This window comes from Charadrius vociferus, unplaced genomic scaffold (genome assembly GCF_000708025.1).
Source record: "Charadrius vociferus isolate BGI_N301 unplaced genomic scaffold, ASM70802v2 scaffold406, whole genome shotgun sequence".
In the NCBI taxonomy this organism is placed as follows: Eukaryota; Metazoa; Chordata; class Aves; order Charadriiformes; family Charadriidae; genus Charadrius; species Charadrius vociferus.
Window position 1 is genome coordinate 366,488 of NW_009648948.1, and position 26,670 is coordinate 393,157.

The 26,670-nt window shown below is 48.4% G+C and overlaps 1 protein-coding gene across 2 annotated transcripts; it reads left to right on the plus strand.

Annotated features, from left to right (window-relative positions):
- The first annotated feature begins 5,463 nt into the window (after window positions 1-5,463).
- On the plus strand, window positions 5,464-21,479 carry CLDN18 (claudin 18). 2 transcript variants are annotated; one of them, XM_009887356.1, is made up of 5 exons: window positions 5,464-5,683; window positions 18,724-18,888; window positions 20,106-20,211; window positions 20,579-20,689; window positions 21,302-21,479. In XM_009887356.1, the coding sequence occupies exons 1-5, from the start codon at window positions 5,464-5,466 to the stop codon at window positions 21,477-21,479; spliced, it is 780 nt and encodes a 259-aa protein (XP_009885658.1). The 2 variants fall into 2 exon arrangements, with proteins under 2 accessions (XP_009885658.1, XP_009885657.1); XM_009887355.1 differs by lacking the exon at window positions 5,464-5,683 and adding an exon at window positions 14,120-14,339.
- The last annotated feature ends 5,191 nt before the right edge of the window (window positions 21,480-26,670 follow it).

The following is a 26,670-nucleotide window of genomic DNA, read 5'->3' on the forward strand; positions in this document are numbered from 1 at the left end:
TAATTTTTGGGGGTGTGTGGCTAAAAATATCACAGAAAAATGCGTTTTGGCTGGAGCAACACATTTCTTCTCAACCTCTTTTTTGCATCCTTTCTTTTCCTCTTTAAAATCTCTTTACGATCTTATAAGTAAAGTTAGAAACAGAAATGTTGTTCCGAAATGAAAAGGCGAAAAAGTTTCCACTTTACTGAATTTGCGTATGAAGATCCTGGCTTCTCTCTCCCCAAATTACCTTTTAAAACCAGACCTGGAAGAAACCCATCCTGAGCACAGCCAGTTCTGTGCACTCCAGTTCTGTGCTTTCCAGCACCTTAGTTCTTTTCAAAAACCCCAGACCAACCGTGTTCCCCCAGCTCCCCGAACCCATACCACTTTCCATGCTCATTTTTATTGACCTCTGGCAGGTACTGCGAGTACTGTGCCGGGCAGTTTATCTCCTTCACCACGTGGGAGTTCAGCGAGGCCGGGAAGGAGGGATGCAAACAAAAGCCTTATTAGCATGTTATTTGGCTCTTGGTGGGTAGAAAAGATGCAAGATTCTTTTGGCACAGTGGTACTTTTTTTTTCCTCAAAAAAAAAAAAAAAGGGGGGGGGGGAGGAAAAAGGACTTTAATTGAAGCCTGCAATGTTGTATAAATGGAAGATCTAAGTTTTAATTGAAAAATAATTATAACCACTTAATCATTTTAAATGAGGGCTGTAATTGCAGTCAGTTCATAATAGCCAAATACAGACACTTAGATTCCCGCAATAAAGCAGGGATGGTACAGCTTGATTTGCTAATAGCTCTTCCACTTCTCTCCTCTTTTGTCTCAAAGATTAATTCAGGCAAGGGCTATTAGTGCCGTTAATTGGTTCTGCAATTTAGACCTTGTGCTTGTGAATGAGTGACTGATGCAGACCTATCAGCCAATAATGTGAACACTTTGTCAATGTGTTTCTCATTGTCCGGCTGCACAGAACTCCCCCCGGCAGCTCCTCTGCCACCCAACCTCCGCTCCCCGGAGGGATCAAGAAGAGTGGGTCTCCTCCGGGGTGAGGGATTCACTTCGCTTTAGATAGGTCACCTAGATGCCTTTGAAATTACGGCCGGCTTATGAATAAAATAATGAGGCAGTCAAGCCGTCCTCCTTGGCAGGGACAAATTCCGTATTCAGGAGAAATCTTCTCCACTGAAGAAGGAGGTTCAATGGGAGCATGAAGTTGGGGAGGAGATGTGGGAGATGGAGGGCGGGCGTTGCTGGTGGGAAAGGGCTGATGGCTCCAGGCGGAGTCCCACGAGGGGACCTGGTTGCAGGGGCGATGACTAAAGCCAGTCTAAATTACCAAAGTCGCAGAGAACAACACAAACTCTACTTTCAAACAGGTATTATTTTGCACTTAAGTGCTTACTGCATGGGTGATGGGCAGTGGGAACAGCTGGCGGGCACAGCTGGCGGGACTTGGGCTAACAGGAGCAGCTGATGGCATCATCCCTGATGAGGCCCTGAGAAAAACAGCCAGGGAAGGCTTTGACCTTGCCACATCCGTTCATTGGGAGATAACTGAGAAGAGACTATGCTGTTTAGTCTTCACCATCATTTTAGGCCCAGCACAAGTGAAAATGTGGGTCCAGATTTGTGGCTACATCTTCCTTTTCCATTCTTGTTATTTTTCAAATTGGTCTTCTCCCAGAATTATTTATTTCTAAGTTGTGTATAACATTGTTTCTTTCATTATATTAATGTATTGGTGTTGATATAGCATGTTATACTAATGTGGAACTACACTATTTATGTACTCCATTATTTATTAATTTTTACAGCTTATCTTTTCTGGAGAAATGGGCCATTTTGAGCCCATTTCACAGAAAAAAAAACCAAAACCACTGCCGCCACCACTTGCTGAAAACCCCACTGTTGTGAGCAGCTTTGGCAGGTCATTTTCCTGTGTTTTATCAGCACGAGGAAGATTTTTCTGGTTCCGCTTCGATCTGGAAGAAAACAGGAGGAAGAAGCAGGAGAGCCCAGGCAGCGCTGAGGCCACTCAAGAAGCATCAGGATGTCTCTCCCAAGGTCCATCTTGGGGTGTTCTCCTGAAAAGAGGTAAGTTGTATCTACACATGTCTCTTTGTGTGACGCTTCCCACAGCATAAAGGCTGTTAATCCCTGTAAGACAGACAAATTCCAGGTCATCTGCCCATTGGGATATCTCCCTCAACTTCGGCATCCCTCATCCTTCCTCGTAAGCTGTTTGGAAAATTCACGTGGGTTCCACACTCAGGGAAAGACCATGAAAACAGGGGGTCCTGGGCTGAGGGTTGTCTTAAGGTCAGACCACATCTCCTGTCTGGAGGACCACCCGGGCTATTGGTGGTGGAGGGTGGGGAAAAGCATCAAACTGTTGCTGAGGTTGGGTGGTACGCACAAATAATCACGGGCGCGTCTTTATGCTTTAATCTTATTTGTAGCATCAAAAATAGGCTCACAATTAGGCTTCTGTAGAGTTAAGCTCCGGTGCGGTTCAGTTTATCCTGGGAGGAGATGCTGTGAGACCATTGATCCAATGGAGATATTTTCATCTCCTGCTGTGTTTTGTCATACGGGAGGTGGCAGCGATTCAGAAGGGGGTTACACCAGCATTCTCGCAGGTTTTTAGAAATAAAAAAAATAATTTTTGTTTTGTAACAGAAATTTAACAGACCTAGGGAGGAGATTGAGGCAAGCTTAATTTTTCTGTTTAAGATATTAATTGAAGTAACAAAAAATGAAGAAAAGCCACCCTTTACCCTTTTTTTTTTTTTTTTTGGTTTGGGTTTCTCTTTGGTTATTTAAATCTTCTCCCTTACAACGAACAAATCCTGGTGATTAAAAGCACCTGCATTTCCTACCAAACCTTATTCTGACACTGTTCCCTGGAGGGTGGACCAGTCCTTGCTCTGGGGAAAACCTTAGTCTAGGAATAAGCTTTTATAGAAAAGCTAAGTAGGGCAGGATGCGTTTTATTTCAACGCTGGGAAACGGAGGAGGAATCGCTCAGAAAGGCTCTGTGAAAGGTGGGCAGAGGAGGGGAAACAGCGAAGGCAAGAGCCCAGGATGGTGGTTGATCCTCCCGGATGACCCGAGTGAGAGTTGTGGATTGCACTTCAACACGAGAAACAGTTGTTAAAGGTGCCGGGGAGTTTTGAACGAGGGAAATAAGTGGTACTCTCAAGTCAAGTTGGTAAGTTTAGGTGGCTGAAGGAGTTCTGTCCTTGATTATTTTCACTGTGAAATGCTGTCAAGTAGATAAAACCGCCCTTTTGGTTACAGCTATGAAATTTCTCTTTGTGAGCGATGCTCCTCACACACCCGGACCCAGCTCTCCTGCCTGCTGTAAATCGGCACAGTCATTGAAATAAACGGAGTGATGACTTGGCCCAGATCTGTCCCTTTACACGTATACAGCGCTTCCCACCCAGAGATTGAAGTGTACCAACCTGGAAACGCGTTTTTCAGGCCTCCCAGGTTGACCAAAATCAAGGCAAATTTATCCTTTTCTTTAATTTATTGAAAACAATCCCTGGCCGTCATGAGTCTTTCCCGTCACCTGGTGACCCGGGTTGTGACAAACACAGGGAGTGTATTTGCGCTCTGGTCTTAGGCTCTATATTTAGCTATGTGATACCGGGAAAGCTTTCCGTGATTAAGCTCTGTTGACCGATACCAAAAGTAATTACGGCCGCGACATGCAGCAGGTGAGGTGTGTCACTGGGACTGGGTATCACTATGTCCAAAAAAGGGTCTGGGGGACAGAGTGAATTACGAAAGTGCACATGAATCACCAATACTGTTCTTCTGGGGAAAACAGGGTAACGTTGTGTGTAAAACAGAGGACTGCTGGTGAGACCAATGGGGTTAGCTTTTCCCTGTTTCATGTCTACTTTTGGGCGCTACTTTTCACGAATGATGCGTAATGAACTTCAGTATTAGGCATCAAATTGTCAGAACTGATACTTTGGGATAAATTATACTGGGCGAGAGCAACATCTCCCTCGTGGATGCTCTCCGATGGCAGGTCAGAGCTTTATGAGAAGAAAGATTGCTCTGCTTTGGATGTGGGAAAGGACTGGATGACTTTCCAAGGTCCCTTCCAGCTTGCTTGATTCTCTCAAAAAAAAAAATGCAAAACCAAAATAATCTCTGGAGTCAATCACTGTGTTCACACAAACAGTTGGATCCTCTTTAGAAGCAGCTTCACAGGGAAGTCTGTCTACACATGAGACCGCATGTCTGCGAGAGACCCAATGGTCCTTGAGCAAGGGTGAATGTAGCCAGGTGGAAGTGGTCCACTTCTTCATGCTCCCTGATGACTGTCCACTTCCACCACCTAAATGTCACCCCGCTGGGCTCCACTTCTTCTGAAGGCCCCTTCCTGGACCTTCCATGTGCCATGCGTGAGTCCAGCACTGCCCAAACAGGGCTCATCATCTCCTCCCTCCCACGGAAAGCAGCTCTCCAGCAACATCCCCCTTTACTCTCCAGCTGCAAACAGGTTGGCACCAGTGGAAAATCAATCTAAGAAGGAAGCGGTGAGGGATGAAGCAGAATGGGCAGAAAAGACATTACGCAACAAAGTGATTTTTGGGGACAAGGTTAGGTCTCTAAGGTGCTCTTGTCTTACAGTAATACATAGTGACGTATTTGCCTTGCTCTCATTCTTTGTCCATCTAAACAAGTCCAAATTCATATTTGGATGAGGGTGAAAAAGCAATAGCGAATGAGGGTATCCCTTTGCTTCCATTTATTGTTTCCCTGGTCTGTCTGCCAGCCCTGGTCCTCCCACAGCAAACTGCGGGTTCACACGATTCTCTCTTCAGCAACTGCTGCCTTTCTTGTGGGCTGCCAGCCCGACCTCACCAAGCAGCAAGGTCCACCTGAGCATCTGCTGCAGTCATGTGCTATCATTTGCTATTCGGTCTCCTCTTTTATATGCTATCCATTGCTCAACAAACATCCCCGGATAGAGGCATGCTGATAAACGCCTCTCCACTTGGCTCACAAGCATCATCCCTGCCAGGAAAGGGTTAAGCTCTCATTAATTTTTATCTGTTTCATCTGATTTAAGCATCTCTGAGGTTGGCCTTCTGGACCACGCCGTTGCTTCTGCAGAAGCTCTCCCTGGGCTGGTTCAGAAGGACCCGCTGGTCCCCATCTGCCCGTGTTGGCTGCACCTCTGCCTGGAGGGAGAAGGTAAACAGAGAGCGAGGCATTCACGCCGTGCGTAACAAACGGCTCTTGGTACCGAGTGAGGGAAATTATCTCACCGAAACAGATAAAGGGAAAGGGTAGGTTTGTGTGGCGCGCACCAGACCTCTCCTGACGTCCGTCTGTGACGTAGGCTGTGCCTCCAGCTAAAAGTCCCTTCTGCCCTGGCTGCCTGCCCCAGACCCGGCTTGTGGAGGCTTGTGCGCGCCCAGGACCTGCCCAGCGAGCGCTCGGCGCCATGTCTGTGACAATATGCCAGTCCATGGGCTTCGTGGTGTCTGCGTTAGGAATAGGAGGCATCATTGCGTCAACGTGCATGGACCAGTGGAGCACCCAAGACCTGTACAATAACCCGGTGACGGCGGTGTTCAACTACCAGGGCCTTTGGCGCACGTGTGTCCGGGAGAGCTCCGGCTTCACCGAATGCCGTGGCTACTTCACCATCCTGGGGCTGCCAGGTAGGGCCTGCTGGCTGCGAGGGCAGCGAGGTGGGAGGGCAGAGCCATGGGCACGTCGCAGCCCACCTACATTGCCAGAAGCCGTGTGTGAGCGGTGGTGATGGGTGACGTTTCGGTGCAGAGCGGGGAACCCAAGTTTTAGCCAAAAAGGGATCTCGGGTGCTCAGCCTGTTTGGATGACAGGTCCCTTGGAGGTATCTCCACCCAACCCGCTTCCCATGGCCAAGCTGAGGTCTGGCAAAACTCATTGGTTTTTTGATTACGCATCAGGTTCCTGAGGTGTTGTCCAGGCAATACACCCGGGGCAGTGGCTGCTCCGTGGGGTGGTTTGTCCTTCCCAACTGCTATCCCAACTGCACGGCTGTGCGTGGCTCCCCACCAGAAACCACTAATACTCTTGGAGTCAGAGAAGATCCTTTTCTAAGAGGATATGTCACAGTTCAGCTCACTGTATTTCTGTATGGGTTAACACCACCAGGCTGGATTTCTCCCTAATTCTCCTTTGGTTCCAGTTTTTTTCTCATCCACGGGTATCATTCCTGTCCTGGTGGTGCCCAGAGTATCTAGGGGGGCAAACAATTAGGTTACAACAGGATTATCTGGGTTTTCTTCTTGCCTTAATACAGTGAGAAAAAAAGGCACTTAGACTATTATATCCATCTAGCCTCTGTGCTTTGACACAGCAAGAATGGAGGGAAGAAACCAATTATATCAGCAAATCACTGCAGAACTTCTGCAAAATGGCATTTCCAAAACGCAGTGAAACAAGCATTGTGCGCCAAAAAAATTGCTTCTTTCACGAGGAGCCTATCTCTGCGCAAATCGAACCAGTATAACCCAATGCAGCTGGGGCCTCGGACGCTGGCGGGAGGGCTGTTTCATCCCCTGGGCTGTATCGCCGTGTCGCTCATCTCCGGTCCCTCGTTCCCAACTGGCATCTGTGCTGCGGCATCCCCGTGCCGGTGGCGGGGGATGCCTGTCAGCATCTTGGGGGAACCGTGGCTTTGAGTGCCTTTTGGGGTGCAGAAGTGCATTTTCCTAGAAGGAACGTGGACCGGATCCTGCCCCGGCATCCGGTTTGCGTGTTCCCGAGCAAAAGTGGGTAGGAGCGAATGACATATGCCATCCGAAGAGGGGTGTTTGTGCAGGGCTTGCATTCCCACGCCACAGAGGCGAGAAGGGAAAAAGCGTGCAGCAAAAGGCAGGACAGATTGGTAAAACCAAGCAGGCTAATTGCTCCTAGGTGAAGAGATTCAAGTTGCCAGATGAGGAAGAAATAGAGGTGTAAAAAGCCAATCCTCCTCGCCCCCTGACACATCCGCCCATCACGCGCTGCAGAACTTCCTCGGTTCTTCAGCTCTGAAAGCTTCAAATTACAGAAAATGTAACTCTACGGAAGAAGCAATTAAACTTCTCAAGTGTTCAGCTCTGGGAACTACTTTAATCTTTGAAGAAACCAGAATATTTGAGATTTAGGAGGTGGGGTTTTTTTTGTTCTTTCGAAATACCTCCATTGCCAACCTCAGCATTACAGTGCTAGAGCAGTTTTGTCTGTCGGGCGGGTATTAATTTCCTAAAACGGCAATCCACAGCGGCGTTGGGGGGGGATGGATAGCCTTCATTTAGCAGACGGGGTACGGGAGATGGGTCTGTCCCTCCTTGGCTTCCCATCCTAAATGTCAGGGTTTCTCATGAACTGGTCATCTTAGAGCGCAATTACTGTGGGTGATTTGCTGGGCTTATTGCAGTCGCCTACAGAAAAAAAAAAAAAAAAAAGGATTTTTTTTAAAAAAAAAAGCCTAAATAATACAGCACAAAATTTAAAAATAAAGGTGGGTGAACCCCCTGGTGTTGCTCATCCTCATCGTCAGTGGTGTCGGAGCCTTCCCTGCCCGTGTGTAGGTGTATGAATGTTGATGTACTTTTGCCCCGATGATTTCTGTGACCGGTGCTATGAGCGCTGCCCTACAAAGTGAGGTGGATATTTTTATTATTCCCCCCCGCTTTTTAATGAACAGGGCTCGCTTTTCTGAAGTCAATCCTTTGCTCTCCCCCTTCTTTTCCCTCCTGTTATATATTGTCTGACACTTCCAGTCTCTGGAGGAGCTGGTGGAAAAAAACCAAGCGCCTCACTGCTGTGCTTTATAGATTGGCTCCGTCTCCGGAATTCGGCTGCTCCTACGGGCATTTCTCCCCACCCGTGGCCGGCGAAGGGCGGCTGTATCCCAACCAGAGGGGGGGTGTGGAAAAAGATGCTAAAAATCCAATTATTAATTTGCAAAGATATTATTTCAGCGGCTCATCCCGGTGTTTATTTTAACCACGCTGCACCTTGATCTCCATTAAACCCCCCTCGCTAACCACACCGTAGTTAATGGTTTGTCAGCATTTCCATTATAAACCCCTATTTATTATTCTGACAATGGCAATTTATATTGGGAACAATAGTGCCAGAGTGAATAAAAATAATAGGACTCTAGCAAAGCAGCGGGGTGACCTGAGTTACATCAGTGAAGTTTTGGGTTCTGAGGAATTATGTGGGGTTTTTTTCTCATTCCCTCGCTCCCAGAGCAAAGATTAAACTTGTCTTGCCCATCATCTATCTTCAATTTAGTTGGGAATTTTAATTTCAAATAGATTGAGGAAAAATCAAGATAATAGATGAAAACGAGAAATAACACCGGTAGTTTATGGCTCTCGCCCTTGCTGCTCAGCTATAAACAGTCTCGGGTGAAATACATCACTTGAGAACTAAGTCTGTTTGTTCCGATTTTGCTTTCTCTTATTATTTTTGCCGCTTGCTTTGGTGTGTCGGCAGAACCATACTGGGATTGTCTGGAGGACACGATCTGAATTTGAGCACACGAATAATAGACAAACAGCAACGGCTGAGTGCTGGTAGTTTCACCTAGCGCAGAACTCACAAGGCGCTTTCTGCTAAAAGGAGCATTTTTCAGTTGTTTAAAGGTTTGTTAAACTACGATAACATGGGCAGTAATTTTCCTGTTGTCTGTGTTTGGTCTCTTATTTCCAGACCTCTTCAGCTAAACCGGCTCAGCCGTTTTTGGAAAGGATATTTGGTTCTCAAGTCAAAACTCCTTTTGACCCCTTCCAGAAAGGCTGAGGCGTCTCTCTGCCACGGAACAAAAGGCTGGTGACTTGAAAAATAAGAATATTTTTGCTTTTCCGATAGCAAACTTTGAAAGTCTGAGAGCACCCTGGTAAAGTTCTGCAACTGGTAAACGGGTATGTGTTACTGGAGAGGTCCGAGTAAAAATAGCCCATGGGAATGTCATCGTCACTGTCAAGACTTCTGCATCAAACAACTGCTTTCGGTTTTGCTGGGGCAAGGTGGCAGAGGTGGCTAGGTGTTCCCCGAGGAGAATTCACATCTGGGAAGTCTTAATGTTGCAGTTTCTGGATTTTTTTCTTCTATATCCGTGACGGTTTTCTTTTTTTTTTTTTTTCATACAACCAGCACAGGTTTTGTGGCATAGCCCTAGTAAAATCTTTGCTCTGGGGATTCTGGAGAAAGGGCAGCCCCTGGCCAAAGAAGCAGCATCTCTGCTCCCTGGAACCTATTTATGCCCAAAGTTTGTAAGGATGGAGACTGCCATTTGCCATGTCATGATCCTCCACTGGTGATGGCCATGGCAAAGTCTCTTCCAAGCTCTGCTTGTTACTTAAAATCCTTTAACCCAGTCAACTCAGCTCCAAATTTTGAAAAGTTTGCAGGCAACTGCTGTAACCTCCTTAGAGACTTTTGAGACCAAGTTTCATGCACAGAAGGGTTTGGGTGGCCCAGGTGGGCTGGAGACCTGATATAACCCACCAGCGGTGTGTGTGAGGCTGTGGTGGGTTTGCACTCACAGCAGGAGCTGAAGAGGGTGTGGGGATGGGGAAAGAGCTAATGTGAGACCCCGAGAGAGGTCTTGGGCACCCCAATCCCCAGTGATGCTCAGGGTGGGGAGAGGTGGCAGAGAGCCTGGCAGGGGATCTCGGGAAGCTCTAAGACACATGCATTCACTTTTCATTTTGAAGGTCGTAAGGCACTGGAACAGGTTGCCCAGAGAAGTTGCTGAGACCGCATCCCTGGAGGTGGTCAAGGCCAGGTTGGATGGGGCTTGGAGCAACCTGGGCTGGTGGGAGGTGTCCCTGCCCAGGGCAGGGGGATGGAATGAGATGGTCTTTAAGGTCCCTTCCAACCTGAACCATTCTATGATTCTATGATCCCTGCCACTGTCTCATGCCTTTACACCCTAAAAGGAGGAGAGACATGAAAAATGATCCTAAAGAGTCTGGGCTGAGGGCCAGAAGAGGAGCAAGGCAAGGGAAATGACAAGAGGCTGTGGAGATGTGGGGCTGGGCAACAGCTCATGGATGTGTAGGGAAGGATGCAGCTTCATGCACCCCAACTCTGCTGAGGGACCTCCAAAGCTCCTCTGGACCACCTGAAGACCAACGGGATAGAGTGAGTCTGAGCTGGGATGCGGGCCTTCCATGACCCCCTTTCCCCATTGAGTTTCAGAAAGGCCAGTCAGCCCTTCTCACGCTACAGACTGGTGGACCACACGTTCCTGGAAGTTGTGGTCATCACAGCAATGGAGGTACAGAAAGAGAAGGGTGGGTTTGCTTTGTTTCGGTCTGAACAAGCTGGAACGGACTGGCAGGGTGTGAGCTATATTTGCAAATTTTAAAGTAAACATGAGCTGTAGGTAATTTTTATGGGAGAGGCGGTGATAACATTCAGGAGTTGTAATGGGCCCAGTGAATGGTTTTCAGATAATATAGAGTCGACGCCTGGGTAGATAAAGCAAGTATGAGCTGAAATAAAGGTTCCAGAGGGGAGCGGTCACAAAGGACCCTTCCTTTCCCTGGTTTGGGTAAACCACTGCAGATGTCCCAATACTCAGGGTGGGAGCCCTGTTCTCTGCTCCTTGGTGAGGAAGCTTGGCCTTTGCAAGAGCTGTCTCCTCATCGTGTCCCTTCCTTAGATACCACTCAGCGTTACCACGCGGCATGGGAAGTCCTCTGGCCCAAGCAATCACCTTGCTGGAGACTGAGCAACAGGCCCATGCTTGGAGAGACATCCCCATCCTTCAACAACTCCAGGCTCTAGACATCTCCCAGGGGCGGCTGGAGATGAGTGTCAGGTTGTAGTAAAGGTGCTTAGACGTGCTCTATGGCTGTTCTATCACCCAACTGCTTTTCAGGTTGTGCTCTGAGCTGACAGGTCAGATAAAAACCTGAGGTAATCTTCTGGTATTTGGCTGGGTGCTGAGAAAATGGCATGGTGCATTTTTTTGCAGAGGGAAACATGTTTTTCCCTGTCATGAGTGGTTCAGAAACAACCATGAACAATAAGCTTAAACTAAGAACATTTCAAAAAGGCAGAGAAAATGGGCTAGGGGACGGGTTAGGATGGAAACAAGTTGGTGTTTTTTTCTCCAGAACTTTGCTTCAACCAACCACTGAGGGAAGGTATTTGTGGGAGCTTTGAGTTCCCAGTGTATACAAGCGTGATGCTAATCAGAGCATGAGAAAGGGCAAGCAATTAATGCTGGGATGTCTGGACAGCAGTTTAGGCAATATGGTTAGGGATGAGCAAATGGAAATCCCTCCAAAACACGATAATTGTTCAAAGACAGCAGTACCTGGAATGCTAAGCGTAGTTGGGTGATTGTTTGCCTCTTAGCTAAGGACTGCAGCATGACCCTAGTTACTGAAGTTGCTTGCTCAGCTCCATTTTTGGAGGGACCATCCATGAAGTTGCAGGACAGAATGTGCAGCCCCGTGATGGTTAATCCTCTTCAGACACATGATTCAATTTGGCCCTCAAAATCAAAGATAGACCAGTTCACCTTTGTGTGCCCGGAGACTGGTGATGATATTTTTTTGATTGCTCCACCATTGCTCTGAGGTTTCGATGTCCCTGAGTAAGAGGGATGCTGAGAAGCGACATCCCCCATCAGCAGGACAAAACCATATCACCAAGGAAAGGTGAGGCAGAACTTCCCAGATGGCAGAATCTGGCTCAGGGCACAATTAGGGGCAATCCAGGGGATGACCTTCTTTCCAATAGGTGTGTTGGGGGGAGCAATGGCACCTGGGAGTGTATAATGGTGGAGAGGGAGAGAAGTTCACTATTGGCTTGAAGAGCTGCTCCAGTTGCGTGCGGCCGAAACCAGTAGAAAGGGTCAGAGGAAGGAGGGGTGGCTCCCCTCCCGGCAAAGCAAACATGTGGGCATGGTGCACAGGAGAGCCACCTCCACTAGTATTCATGCAACCACTCAGATGTCTAATCTAGCAGAACAAGCAGTCATTTAAAAACTGGTAGAGATTTTGGGGAAAAAAGTCTGGAAAAAAAAACCCCAACAATGTTTGCCCTTTGTTGTCCCTCTCCTTTTCTTTTTCCTCCCCAGGGGTCATTTTTAGCTGTGACCAGTCCATGGGTCCGTTCTTCTCTGCAGCCCTGCGAGCGGTTGCACGCTAATGCTGCCAGGTGACACCACCCATGGGAATAGGTGTTATGCCCCAGAGGAACACCTCTCCCTGAGACACGGTTTGAACTGGTCTAGCCTGGAAAAAGTGCGGTGTGGTCGCTTACCACTAGATGGCAAGAAAAAGGCAAGTCCTGGGGCAGGAAGGAGGAGAAGAGCCCTGGAGAGAGGCAGGGGAGCATCAGGGCTTGGGGGCAACCTGCTTTTCTGGGTTGGGACACAATTCTGGCTGTGAGGCAGTGAAGAGAGGGTGGAGAGCTGGCCACATTGCTTGTTTTAGCACTTATTGTCCTCCCAGCTTCTTGGTCCTCCCCAGCCCTTGTCCCCCCAGCTTCTAGGTCCTCTCCAGCCCTGATTTTTCACATAGCGTTATCCAAGGTGAGATATGCCCTCTCCCTCACTGAGGACGACCCGCTCTTACCATCTATGGTTCTTGAGGGCTCACTTCCGTGTTTTTTGTTCACACTACTGTTTTTGCTGCTACCTTCTGATGTTTCGCTATGCTGGAGCTAGCCCTTCCCCTGAGACAAGCTTGCCAAATTGGTGGAAATGACTAAATTCGAATAAAATTGCTGTAAGCAAAGACGTCTTCTGCCTGACCCAGGAGGGTTTTGGTGGCTGTGATTTGTGGCTGCTAGACGTGTGGCTTGTGCGCTGGCTGCTACCGCAGAGGCCAGTGTTGTAGCATCTCTGTCTGCTGCTCACCAGCTTGCTGCCCAGCCGCAAAAGCAGAAGGGGTGTCCTGGGTTGGTTGTTCTCCAGGAGGAAGAAGCAACAGCCAGCGTGGAATAACCCCACTAGCTCGGCCATCAGAAAATCCACAGAAATCAGCCTCTTCTCTCTTCCTGGTGGCTTTCACGCAGCTTCACCCACGGTATTGACAGTGCCTGTGGCACAGAGTGGTATTGGGACTGGATAATGCAGGAATTTGTTTCTAGGTCAGTAAATCAGTCGGCGTGGGGGATTAGATGAGAATGGATGAGTGTGAAGGCTGGAAGGTCCTTGTAACTCATTGCACTCCATCGGCAGAGTGGCACGGCCAATTTATATAACTCCCTGTGCAAAGAGATCATTACTTTCCTAATTTTTGTACCCCCCCAGCCAATATAGACAAGCACCTGTAAAAAGGCACTTTCCAAATAGACCCTGTGCCCTCCCTCTCCTTCTCCCCACCTGGGGCCACATGATGGGGATGTGGGCGGGAGGAGAAGAGGGTTGCGGGAGCCTTGCTGGATCAGTTTGGGGCTCTTGGCTCGGTGCTCAGGGTTGTGCTGTGGTCGGCTCCCAAGGCAACCTCGGTGATGCTGCAAGGAGCGGCCACGTCCCTGTTTGTTCCCTGGGTTGAGCTGTGGCCCTGCATCCTCCCGCAGAGCTCACCGCTGGCGTCCCTATCTATCCCCGTGCTCCTTCTGGGGATGCTTGCATGGGTGGCAGGGTGTAGAGATGTCCACCTCTTGGTCTGATGGCAGATCTACTTCTCCTTTGCATAAGCAGAAGGCCAGGGAGGTGGTGACCTGGGCGAGGTGCTGAGTTCACCTGGGAACACGGTCCTTCCCTCTGCCCCTCTTGGCATGTTTGCACCATGCCAAGCACGCCGGAGAAGGCCGGTGGACAGCAAAGGGTTTCGGTGGGGGGACGGGGCACGTTCCAAGTGGGTTGCCCAACACTTGACAGAACATGGCTGCTTAGCTGGGGAAGGACAAGCACTTCTAAAGGACAAAAGCTCATATCTCTGGCCCTGCCAGCACAAACCTACCCGGTGAGAGTGAAACTGGACTATCTTGCAAAAACACTTTGAGCAAACACACCGCTCAATGGAAAGCATCTGATAAGAGCTGCTGCATTTCTGGTGGCTCAGTCAAGAGGACTTCGGTGCTCCCATTAGGTCTGCGGCTTCATCAGGGCGGTCTCACCTCCTCACTCTGGGGGAGACACCATGTCCACAACCATCTGTCAGGTGATGGGGTTCATCGTTTCGTCGCTGGGTGTTGCGGGGTGCATCGTGTCCACTGCCATGGATATGTGGAGCACACAGGACTTGTATGACAACCCGGTCACGGCCGTCTTCCAGTATCAAGGACTGTGGAGGAGCTGCGTGCGGCAGAGCTCTGGCTTTACGGAGTGCCGGCCGTATTTCACCATTCTTGGGCTGCCAGGTAGGGTCAAAAGATGTACCAGAAGCTCTCCTGCACAGTTTTCATCCAAAGCAGGAGCAGATACCTTAAAGCACTTTGCAAGGAATAAAATTTCCAGGCTACTAGTCTATGAGCATAAAAATACGTGCATATTTCTTATCAAAATAATACCTTTACTCAGCAGAGGTTATGACTTGGAGCATGTGTAGGCGCTCTCTGGATGAGCGTCACGGGTTCAGCCCCGTTGCTGGCGTAAATCAGCACAGCTCCACTGATGTGAGGGGAGTGGGTACGTTTGAACCCGCTGATATTCTGCCCCTTTGAATCGAAAAGCGAGGAAAAGAGCTGCATGTAATTTTTGTGGTGCTATCAGGAATATTATTTTTATTTTTCCAAAGAGAGAACTGGAGTTGAAGAGATCTGCCTGTGAGGAGGGGAATGGTGTGCTCAGTCCCTTCATGTTACCTGGGGAGTCTCAGTGGTTGCACCGGTAGATTGCAGAGGGATATTACTTTCTCGTTTGCTTGCTTACTTTACAAAAAGGAGCTGCTTTTCCCACCCCCGCTGCATGCGAGGTTATTCCAGTGCTCTTGAGCTAGCTGGACCCCCGGGAGGTCCTCCCTGTGCCCTGCCAGCTAGCAATAAATATGGGCCCCAGTGGGTTTTTCCACTCTTGGTGCCCAATTGCCAGTAGGTCCAAGGGAGCCCTGCTGTCCATACAGGTCTTTTGCATCTATTGATGGATGCACGATGTGGGCATCCTCATCTCGTCTCCTGTGCGGCAGGAGGGAGCGCTTTGCGGAAGGCCGGTGGGTCGGCTGCAGTGTTTGCTCTTTGAGAAAAGCCCGTGACCGTCCCCGCGGGGTACGCCGGAACAGATGTGTTTGTGTGTACCCAGCGATGTTTGGAGTGGCTTCTGCTAGGGGACCATTTGTTTCAAAGGATAAAAAAATATATTTGTTAAACTATATGTACAAATGGCGATCAATATATCTACGTATCCTTATAACGATGCGTGTGGGTGATTGTGTTTTAAAAGAGCAACGGGGCACTGGTAACCATAATTTTGATGCCAATTTATCACAATTAAGACTTTACTTTTTCTGTTCTTTTTAGGTAATATAGCAATAAGGAAGCGTGCAGAGCAGTCACAGGCACTTTCTGTTGTGTCTTTGAGATATTCTGCTAGTTTTGTTCTCTTTATGCATCTGTTTAGTCAATGAATACCTTAAAACATAAAGAAGGAAGTCCCCTGCTTGAATTTGGCTAGCTTAAAAACCTCATTTTTTCCCCTAAACTTTCTATATTCCATTAATCATAACTGGTCATAAAGTTAGATTTCCACCTTTGTATTTTGTATTAGCGACAGAAATGCAGGTGATGTCAGGTAGATGACTTTAGGTTGTTTTGCTTCACTCACCTCTAACTACTCACAGTAACAACCGGGGGGAAAAAGAGAACTCTCCAGTTTCACTTACGTCTGAAAAACAGAGCGATGCAAACTGTGGTTGCAGATCACTGACATTTATTGTGGTAAATAAGCTTGCATTCATACTCTTTTCTGTACGCGCTATCCTCTTGTATGAAAATCGGGTGTGCGGAGTGAGTGACCGGACGTGTGAAGCAAAGTTATCCTACCTCATGCAAAATGTCTATGCAAAATGGCAGGTAGTTTCTGTGGGGGACTGTAACTATAGGGCTGTTGGCTACCTAGTGCCCTTCATACCCTTTTTTTTTTTTTCCCCCCTTAGTCTCCTATTTTGTTTGCCTAAGCCCTTCCACTCCTTCCTTCCAGGGGAGGTCATTCACCTTTGGATAGCAGCTCAATTCAGAGGACTTTTGACGGCTGCTGAAATTCACTTGAAACTGCAGTGCTCTCTTTCCAAACAGTTCTCGCTTTCGGTCCCATGAGCCAAGTGAAGAGGCCTTCATGGCACAGCAGACCTAGGAGCACTTTCTCCTCCTTTCCATCCCTTTGTGGAGTCATAAGTCAGCCTCATGGAGAGAGGAATCGCTGCTGATGACTACTTTGCATTTTTTCCTGTTGTGTTCCTCTCTCTCCCCTTCCCAACAGCTGTAGACTGCCCTTTTCCGATGCAGATTCACCACCCTTGGACTTCAGTGCTCCAGCAGAAGTGCAATGTCCCAGGAGCTGCTGGGCTTGGCCTGCCTGTTGTGTCCTTCCATGGGCACCCAAGGCACTGGGAACAAATCTCTTGAGAATCCACAATACCCCTGTGAAGTCTCAGCTCTGGGTCACTTCTTGATGGGTTGAGACCACCACAGTGATGGCATCTAGGAACCAGAAGGTCTGTAGGATGTGTCACCGGAATAAAAGGCTGTCTTGGAGACACGGACCGTCCATCAGGATCCGTAGCGTCTTGGAGTATCAGCCCCTCCTGCTTGCCCTGAAACAAAAGCAGGTGGAAAGAAACTTAAGGAATTGTAAAGACAAATTAGTATTGTGATTTTCTTCTCTTTGCAGCTTTCTGCTTTGCATCAGGTGCTGCATGAACAACCTTTGAGAGCTGATAAGGTGTATCCGCCAGCTGCTTGTTCTCTGATGAATAATAACTAATGAGCTCACACCTGGGGGCTGATGAATGGCAGATTGAAAATCCCAGGCTCGTTAGCACTTGTTATCAGCTGATAAGGGCAAATTGAGTCATAAGAGCAGCAGCCCCGGTGGGACTGCCAGATGGGAGAAGGTGGTGTATTCCCAGCCTGTGGGATGGCAGACCGCTGGCTTCCTTGTGCGTTGTGGTGCCAGCACGGTTCTGCTCAGATTCACAGAATGGTCGGGGTTGGAAGAGACCTTTGAAGATCATCTAGTCCAGCCCCCCTGCCAGAGCAGGGTCACCTACAGCAGATTGGACAGGAATGCACCCAGGTGGGTTTTGAATATCTCCAGAGAAGGAGACTCCACCACCTCTCTGGGCAACTAGTTCCAGTGCTCTGGCACCTTCCAAGTAAATAAGTTTTTCCTGGTACCCCACAAACAAAAAAACCCACGTGGGCACCCCAATACCCATCCTTCCCATCCAGTGAAGGATTTATAAACATTTCCCTTCTCCCTCCTTGTGCAAGACCAGCAGGGTCTACTCCCTGCTCTCCTGCACCGGTGCCTTCTGCTCCAGTCCGGCCATATGGGACACTTGGGCACCATGGCCATCCTGGCCAGCCCAGCAAAAGGGGTGACAGGCAGGCTGAGGGACACCCCTGGGGCTGCAGGATACGTTGCCTGCCCTTCCCACTTGGTCACGAGCCCATGTCATCTTCCCTGAAGACGGACAGTCATGCGCGGGGGAGCATCAAAGCCAAACCCAGGGCTGCAAGAGCTCTTGGGAGGGCAAGAAGAGGCTGCATTTCATCTCAGCAAATCACAACAGCCCTTGAAATACTTTTGACCACCCCCTCCCAGTGCTCTGCCAGCCCCGCCGCCTTCTTGGCTCTGCCAGGGACACGGGGAGGAGAAGTCTCTGGGGCCAGCACTGAATTGCGGGTGAGATGTGATATGTGCCACCTTATTAGAAAATCATCTTGGTATTCAAACACATGGCCTTTTCCCTTTGCTTCTTCATTTTAAAAGGTGCAAGTTTCCCTTTGCTTTTCTACTCTGGCCAAGAAGAGTCTGGAGGGTCTTCCCTACCTTCATCTGAGCGACAGCAGCGCTCGGCTCCCACGGGCATGACCCACCAGCATCGCAACCTGCCTCCAACCAAACATTCCCACCTCGATAGCTTTCCCGAAACAAATTCGGGGCTAGGGTGTTCGCCTGTTGTATTAACAAACGTGGACGGACATGTACAGGACTGATATTACAGATAACCACGGAAAGGATATGCTGGGGGAGGTCATTGCTGAAGCTTTGATGCTCTCCCTTGGTGTATGCGTAACGTTTGTCAAGGTGATTTTCCTCTCCTCCTGTGTCACTGTAAAGCAGGAACATACACAACTTCACTTGGAGTCGCACGGTAGTTGGAAATACCACGGATAGTTGAGTGGAGCTGCCTGTTTTCATTGCTGCTTGGGGAGGGGAAAAAAAAAAAAGCTTTCTCAATCATTTCAGTTATGAAACAACTCACGCTTATCCCGGCTGCAGACCCGGTCAAGTTCAGATGAATAAATCATTACTGGTGCCAATGAACATATGCAAAAATTATGTTGAAACCACCAAACTCTTTCAGAAGTTGAAAAAACCAGCCACATTTCTAGAGGTGCCTCATAAAAAACCTCCAAGAGTAGATCCGGTGCCCATTTTCCAAGGCATAGTCTTTGCTTTCAACAAATGCATTGCAAAATATGTTCAGGTTTTCCTTTTTTTTTTTGTTTTTTAAAAACCTCCTAGGCTCTGATAAGTCTCATTTCAGCCGCTCAGCGTTGCTCTTGTCAATTTGTTTTGCAGCGATGTTCCAGGCTGTGCGCGCCCTCATGATCGTGGGTATTGTCCTGGGCATCCTTGGCCTCCTCGTGTGCATTTTTGCTCTGAAATGCGTCCGTATTGGCAGCATGGAGGATTCTGCAAAGGCCAACATGACTCTGACCTCTGGCATCATGTTTATCATTGCTGGTAAGTGTGTGGTGTCATGTCTTTCATCGCAGTTGCCGGGAATTGAGGACTGGGCAAGTCATCTTCAGGCACTGCTGGTCACGGGTAGCAGATGCTCTGGAGCACACCAGTGCGTCGCTGCTTGCGTGAAGTGGTTGGTGTTTGTCTTCCAGCCTACGCTTCTGGGGACAAGCGGTTTCGACCTCTGCTTAGTAAAAGAAAACCACGAGTTTGTATGGGACAGAATGTAGAAAGCTGAAAAAACAGCCCAGAGATAAAAAAGGAAATTAGATCTCTTAGTTTGTTATATATATACTGCTGTTATGTGCTGTTATAGCCTTTATTTATGCATAATAGTTTTATGAAGAGTCTCAGGCTTTATACAGAATAATTTTATGAAGACTCTCAGGGTTGTGGTAGCCTAGCTTGTAAGTTTTTAATACCTTGGTTTATAAGGGAGACTGCAGGACTGCCTATTCTTGCCCAGCTACCTCAAAACTGCAAGTGCTTAAGAACATCACTTGCAGGTTTTCCCACGCTTCATTGCAGATCAAATCAAATCCATGATGAAGGGAGGGAGAATGTTCCCATTTAAAATCCTTACAGTTGAACAGCACTTACTTTTGCTGGGATATGAGACATGCAACGCAACTTAAAGATGTACAATGAGTACAAGCTGGAGAGAGGAAACCACTTTCTGCAACGCAGCTTTGATTTTGCGCTTAAAATCTTTTTGTCAATCTGAGTCAGTTTTTTGAGAATTTGGCCAATGAGGATGTTAGAAAATCCCACCGTGCGTTCCCAAAGAGAGGGTGTCTAAAACAATGCCGTGGCTGACTCTTGAGATGGGACGTCCCTTAGCTGAGTTCACCCATTTCAAAACAAGGTCCTTAGTCTCAGCTAACCGAGGAGTTGGGTACCCACACGCCTTGGTGGACCTGGCCCTTGGTCACACCTCTGTGAGCTGGGGGTTGTGCTCCTTCCTAAAAGAAGGGCTGCTTCCAGGACAGAGGTGTTAAAGACTGACGCTGAAGTACCATGCTAGATGGCTATACCTGAGGCAGAAGCACCGCTGATTGCTCAGTCCCTCCCCAGTGCTGTGAGTAATTGGGTTTCAGGAAAGACTCAGAGGTCTTGGTGGGTATCCTAGGGAGGATAAATAAAACTTGGGGTGCTCAGAAAAACTGGAGTCCATAATTACCATGTGGGTCTCAGTCTGCCCTTCTGTCTGATCTCAGGACTGTGTGCCATCACTGGAGTGTCTGTGTTTGCCAACATGCTGGTCACAAACTTCTGGATGTCCACAGCCAACATGTACCAGGGAATGCAGAACGTCCAGAACAGGTAGGCTATCATCTGGCTCGGAGTGCTCCGCAGTGCAGATCTCCCTCAGGGCCAGAGCGTGCCGCGGCTGAAGGAAAGGCAAACTCTGGGTGCACATTAGTCTGGTCCCAAGACTTGGAAGATTTATTGAGTCTCTGTCTTAACTGCACTGGAGATAATTTGTCCAAGCAAATTGGCTGGGATGTCTCTGTTCACGCAGCTCGAGAGTGAGGTAGAGAGCCCGTTGAGGACGAGCCTGCAGGTGGGGATGATGCTCATGGGCACTTCTGCAGGGCCAGAGAGAGAATGACAACGTTCAGTGCGTTTCCGCTGCAGCGGACTGGACCGCTGCCGCAGCGCTAACCTGCCACGTCTCTGTGTTTTGTAGGTACACCTTTGGCTCAGCCCTGTTCGTCGGCTGGGTGGCGGGTGGCCTGGCCCTCGTAGGAGGCATCTTGATGTGCCTTGCTTGCAGAGGGCTGATTCCAGAAGAATCCCGGTAAGCCTGTCTGGGGTGGGCATGGGAAGGTATTGCATGAAGCTTTGGGTGTTGGGATAGCGTGCAGCCGGCTCACTGCGGGATGTGTCTACGTGTAATACCACTGTTGCAAGAGTTACCATGATGATACATCTGCTCGCCCTGTTTCACGGGTCAAAATTGACCATTTCCCTTCCCTGACTACAGGACTTGCAAACAAATAGAGAGGGCAGGAAAATTTGACCTTAAAATCTAAAATTTGCAATGTGTTGGCTAAGTCGGGCTTGTTAATTGCAGCTTCGATGGCAAATTGCATAGCAGATCATCAGCAGGTGTAGATTGCATCAGGTGAGCTATGATTTACATCAGGTAGGGCTTTGTACGCCTACGTAGCTGGTTATGGTGGGTGGGTCCTTCACTCAACCAAGGATTTACTCATGGGAAAGAAAGTATAAGTTTATGAAAAATATGAACGAGGCTTGCGGAGGGTTGTCTCTGAGCTCATTGAGTGGCTCCAAGTGAAGACACAGTACGAAATTGCCTAAAATCCAACAGCAAACAGGACAACCAGGTGCAACGTTGGGTAGTCACAGACCCTCCCGTGGCTGATGCCATCTTTTGTGTCTCTTTCAGTTACAAAGCGGTGTCCTACAACGCATCGGGGCGGAATATCTCCTACAGAACGGGGCCATATAAAGTTGGTTCAGGGTATGAACCTGACTCGAAGACTAGGAAGGGTGCAGGGTATGAAGAAGCTGCTCGAAGCGAGGATGGAAGACGCTCGTACCCTTCAAAATACGACTATGTCTAGCGGACTTTCTGGGCTTGAGATGTGCTATCTTTTAGAAAATATTTTTCACTCCAGAAGCAAAAAGTACATGCAAACCAGGCAGTCTGTAAATGGGATTGTGTTTTCTATCACGTTTGCCCTACTCTGAGGTTGTACCCTAGCTTGTTATGAACATCGGTTTTATTCGACTGCCTGCTAGTACGCCTACCACGAGGAGGTCTGTAACAAAAGTAATGCCTTCTTATGCTCTCAGAGTAGAACAGTTTGCTCATATGTTACATATAGACTCTGATATCCAGGACCAGGTTGTGCCTTGTGCCCTTTTCTAATTTTTCTAATAGGTTAAAATTCCCACCTAGTAATAGCCCAGATGTAAAAGCAGTGCCACCCCATTGCCCTTTTCCCTTTGAGCAGGCTTTCATGCAATTAGGCAATGTCCTCCCCTACTTTCTCAAAGTTTGGAGCGGGGAACAGCATCCCATCACCTCGATGTCCCCTGTTCATCAAAAAAAACCCAGTGGTTTACTGAAACAATAATGTATCTTTGCTCTGGTTTTGCCACCTGTTTTGTGGGGGTTTTTTTTGGACCAGGTTGAAAAGCAAAAATTATGATCTCGTGGTCGCCTATGTTATTTTGTTGTGTATTTAAAGTAAATTCAGTTGTGCCCCTTTGGCTGTGGCCAGTGCACACAGACCCCATAGTCATGGCATATTTTTCTCCCCGGTCACTGTTTCTACTCAGACACACCTTCGCTTTGCTGAGCCGCTGTAATATTTAATCTGATTTATGTTACTTAGACATTTGCCATAACCCGTGATACCAAAGTGTATTTATTTCTTCTGATCTCTCCAGGGAATATGTATAATCCATTGTTATTCCTATGCTAGATATTTGCTGTAATAGCTGAAAACCTCTGTGTGCGTCCGGTGTTCCTGCAGATGCCATCTTTAATGAAGCCAGAAGAATTCCTCATTTAGAATTAATTAGAGTTACATTTGGAGCAGAAATCCCAGGGAGCATTAGATGTGTAACTCGGTACTGACATCAGGACTTTCTTGTGTTAATTCTGTCCCCAGTGATGTGAAGATTAACTCCTTAGTGGGACATTGCCTCTTCCAACCAATCCATCAGAGAGGAATTTTTATTCAGAGGGGTCAGAGGAAGAGACACAAGAGCTCACGTGGGAGTGGAGACCTGTGTACCATTTGCAGGTCCTCCCACCTGGTTCCGGAGCACATCCTAGCTCTGGAAAGCTCCTGTGAGCAGAGCAAAGGGCACTAAGGGATAAATTAGAGAGAAAAAAGGAGTCCAAACCCTCCAAAGTAGCCACTTTGATAGATCCCTGCAATAGGTTTTAGTCCCACTTGTAATGATTATAAGTTCTCTCAGGAGTTCACTGGCGAAATTGTTTTGGTGATATGTTGCTATTCCCTTGAGTGGTTTCATATTCTGGAGGGATCAGGGGTAGAGCTGAAAGTTTCTCCAGAGTTGGGCCTTTGGTAGGTCAAGCTATCAGTCTAGCTGGCTTCTCTGATAGCTTGTACGAATAGTGGGGGCAACATGTCTCACTGAACACCAGTGCTCCCAGTGAGCATAGACCATGCTCACCAGCTCTCCATAACCGTCACCTCTCCACAACCACCAGCTCTCCACCACCAACTGGAGGCACATCTCCAGCACAGGTCCAGGAGATGCAGAGAGGTTACACCTCAGGCAGGTCAGTGAGAGGAGGAGGGAACGCATGGCAGGGTGCGGCGCCGGGGGCTGATGGCTGGAGGAGATGACCACCATGCAGAGAGGTGGGAAGAGCTTCCACCCAACAGAAACTGTTGGTGCCATCTCAGACTGGACATTGGCCCCTACTGCTACCTGGGGTAGATCGCTGCCTCTGCTGGATGTCAGTGCCGCCTCTCCCTTTCGTACTAGTGGAGGACATGTATTAAGGATCTGTTTTTCAAGGAGAACAATTCAGTTTTGCAGAAGTAAATCCCATCCTGTTTTTAAAATATTGATATTCTTTCCACTGGATTTTTCCCTGTCTCTCAGCATAGACTTGGCTTTTCTGCCTCTTTTTTGCATGCTGGATTTTTTTTGTTTGTTTGTTTGTTTTGTTAGTTGGGTGGGTTTTTTTTTTACATGAATATTAAAAAAGATAAAGCCTTTAAGACCAAAAGCACTGTTTTCAGTCGTTCTCTCCTTGTCACAAACAGCAGCCACCAACTTTCCTGCTCGGCTAAACTCACCCCAGCTTCGGGTTCTGCCGCTTCTTGGGAGCAGCATGAGCAAGTATGCGTGGTTGAGGGGAAAAAACAAAAAATGAGGGTTTTCTTTTTTCCTTTATAAGATATAGTTAGTTATACTCTGTGACAAAATATCAGAAAAGCAGACAAATAAGCATCAGGCGACCCCAACCCACTGATGCAGTGAAACCAGTCCGTGCTGGGACACTGGGCTTGCTGGGGAGTACAGGTCAGCAAGTAAATGGGTCTTTCGGGGTTTGAGGCCACTTTCAGGCCAGCGTCTGCCCAACTTTCAAGGCAGAAATTAAACACTTCTAAATACTTCATTGTTCTTAGGAGGGCAGAAAAATGGCTGGTTTGCTCCCACTCCTGCCAACCGCCACTGGAAAGGGGCTGGAAAGCTCGGGAATGTTTAATTTAGATAGGAAACACATAAGTGGCGGTTAGGTAAAGGTACACAGGGTAACGAAAAATACAGAAAAGCACCAAGAAAGGAACAAAATGTGAGTTTCTGGCTGCGTTAGAGCAAAAAGAGGTGTGCGCATGTAAAAGAAAAACTCTGAAAGTTACATTTTATTTTTCTGCAACACAAATACTCTGACGATCTCCCCCAGCCAGCTCGCTCTCGGTTTCGCTTTGATGTGTGCAAGCGTGTAGATGACAAGATTGCGGGCAGGAGCGTCGGGGAGAGCGGCAGAAAGCTGAGACAGAGCTGTGTGCGGGAATTCCTGCCCTCGGTAGATTCCTAATCTTCCACCATCGGTTTTCATTTCCTTGCCTCGGCCAACAACTTGCAGTATGAAAAAATTTCAATGCAGGAAACTTTGCTGGAGAGAGAAAAAAAAAAAAAAATCAAATTCTGCAGCAGAGAATCATTTATTCATGAGCCTGTTTGCTGTGTAACAACACCTGATATTATGGCTGCTCCCTGCTTTTTCTGGCCATAATGGACCTTATCTCCCGGCGGGCAGCACCGCGAGGGGTGAGCATCGCGCCTTGGGAGAACGACGGCGCGGGGAGAACCAGCGTCCGCAGCCACGGAGCTGCGGTTCTTGCTGCAGAAAGCACTTGGTGTTTCCCTGACCCAAATATCCCCTTTTCAGCTGAAGTCGTCTGTCTCCTCAAAGCCCTGCAGCTGAAGTCACCTCCTTAGGACAAGATTTCAGTCTTTGGTGAGGGCAAAGTTCCCATTTCCAGCCCTGCAGGCTAAAAGAAAAATGAGGATACCCTAATTAATTTTTTTTGGACTGTGAGGAAAAAAAAGTGAGAATCAAAAGCCCCCCACCCGCAGGATGCCCCAACGTCGTCTCGGTGGCAGCTCATTGCGTACCAGTTCTGTTGTGTCCCAACGCCCCCAAAGGGACGCAAACCCCCGCGCCCCCTCCGCAGCCCGGGGTGGTAAGCGCCAGTTGCGCGGGGAGACGGGACACCCGCTCCGTGTGCTGCCTGGGGAGCACCTTGGGGGGCCCCAAAACACTCCCCGCGCTCTTCCCGGGTCCCCAACGCTTTAGGTAAAGGGGTGGAAGACCCCTTGCTGGTTATTTTGCCTTTATCGACAATAAAGTGCAGGGCAAAGGATGCTCTTGACTGGCTCGCAGAGCCAAGGGAGAGGCGGCAGGGAAACCGCCGTGGGCGACGCGCGTGGGTTTGTTTCCGTAAATTTGATCATCCTCCGAAAAAACGCATATCCTGTTTCAGAGGAGCTAATTAAATACGGGCTCCTCTAATAAAGCAAACGCTGAGAGGGCCGTGCGTATTATCTGCCAGCGGAGCTCTCCGTGGGTTCTTGCTGAGCTTCTGCGCCACGCATAAGCGTGCGAGAGCATGGCAGATTTGCATGGACTTTGAGCAGGGGAAGCAAAGACCCGTATCTGAAGCTACAAATTGGACTCTGAGATAAGAACTCTCCAGAAATCTATATGCAATTAAAAGCCCAATCTCCCTTCCTATAGTGACAAGGTTATTGCTTTTATATAGCTGAACAGAGATGAATGAGTCCACGGATTAATAGCACTAAGATTTATGACACTGTGCTTGCCCCAAATATTATGGGAGAATAGCGCTCTGGGTGAGATATTCCAGAGGAATAAATTTGACAGGATTTTTCTTTTTCTTTTCCTATTTTTTTTTTTCCCCAGCTCACTATTATTTGGGAGAGTTGCGTGGCATTCAGAGATTGTTAGTGCTGGGGTTTGATTGTCTTCTAACTGTCCCACACATACTCGTGCTGTATAAAAGTATTTCCCATAAGTGGAGGCCCACGAAGACAAATGCCATTGAGAAAAAACAAAGGTTTTTTAAAGACCGTGAGACTCCAATGGCATTAAACTCCTGGCAGGGGCCAGGAAGGGGGTCATGCCTGTGCCCCGTGGGTGTCCTAAATGGTAGGACTCCGTCACAGTACCTGGAAGCTGGTTGTGCAGGCGCCAGCTGGGATGGTGCTTGCAAAACCAACCTCAGGTTTCTCTTTGAGCCTTCAATTTGCCATGGCAGTGCAAAGGTACCTTTGTTTCCACCCTGATTGGCGTGGTTTCGCCTTCATTAAATCAAGTAGTTCGTTATGTTGCTGGCTCTGAACTTGTTTTACCGTTCCCAGAGACTCCAGAGAGGACAAAGCCAAAGGAGCCTTTTTGGGCTGGTAGGAGAAACGAGGTTTCAGCAATTGGTAAAGACCATGGAAAACTCTCCATGCCGTGCTGGTCTGAAGACGAGGTTGGAATATCGGAGGGAGGAAAATAAAAACCTGCGGGAATTTAAGGGAAGCAGTTCAGGTATGGGCGGGATGGGGTTACGTGTCCAGGTGGGGGCTGCAGGTCGGGGTCGAGGGTTGAGGACCGGGCTGCTTGCACTGGACGAGAGGTAAAACCATGGCCAGGAAAAAGCACAGGTAGTGGACAGGACCTGCTCCTCCAAATCATGCCCCGGTGGTAGGGTTGCAGCTTCCATCATTTAACGAAACTGCGGGGGGGGG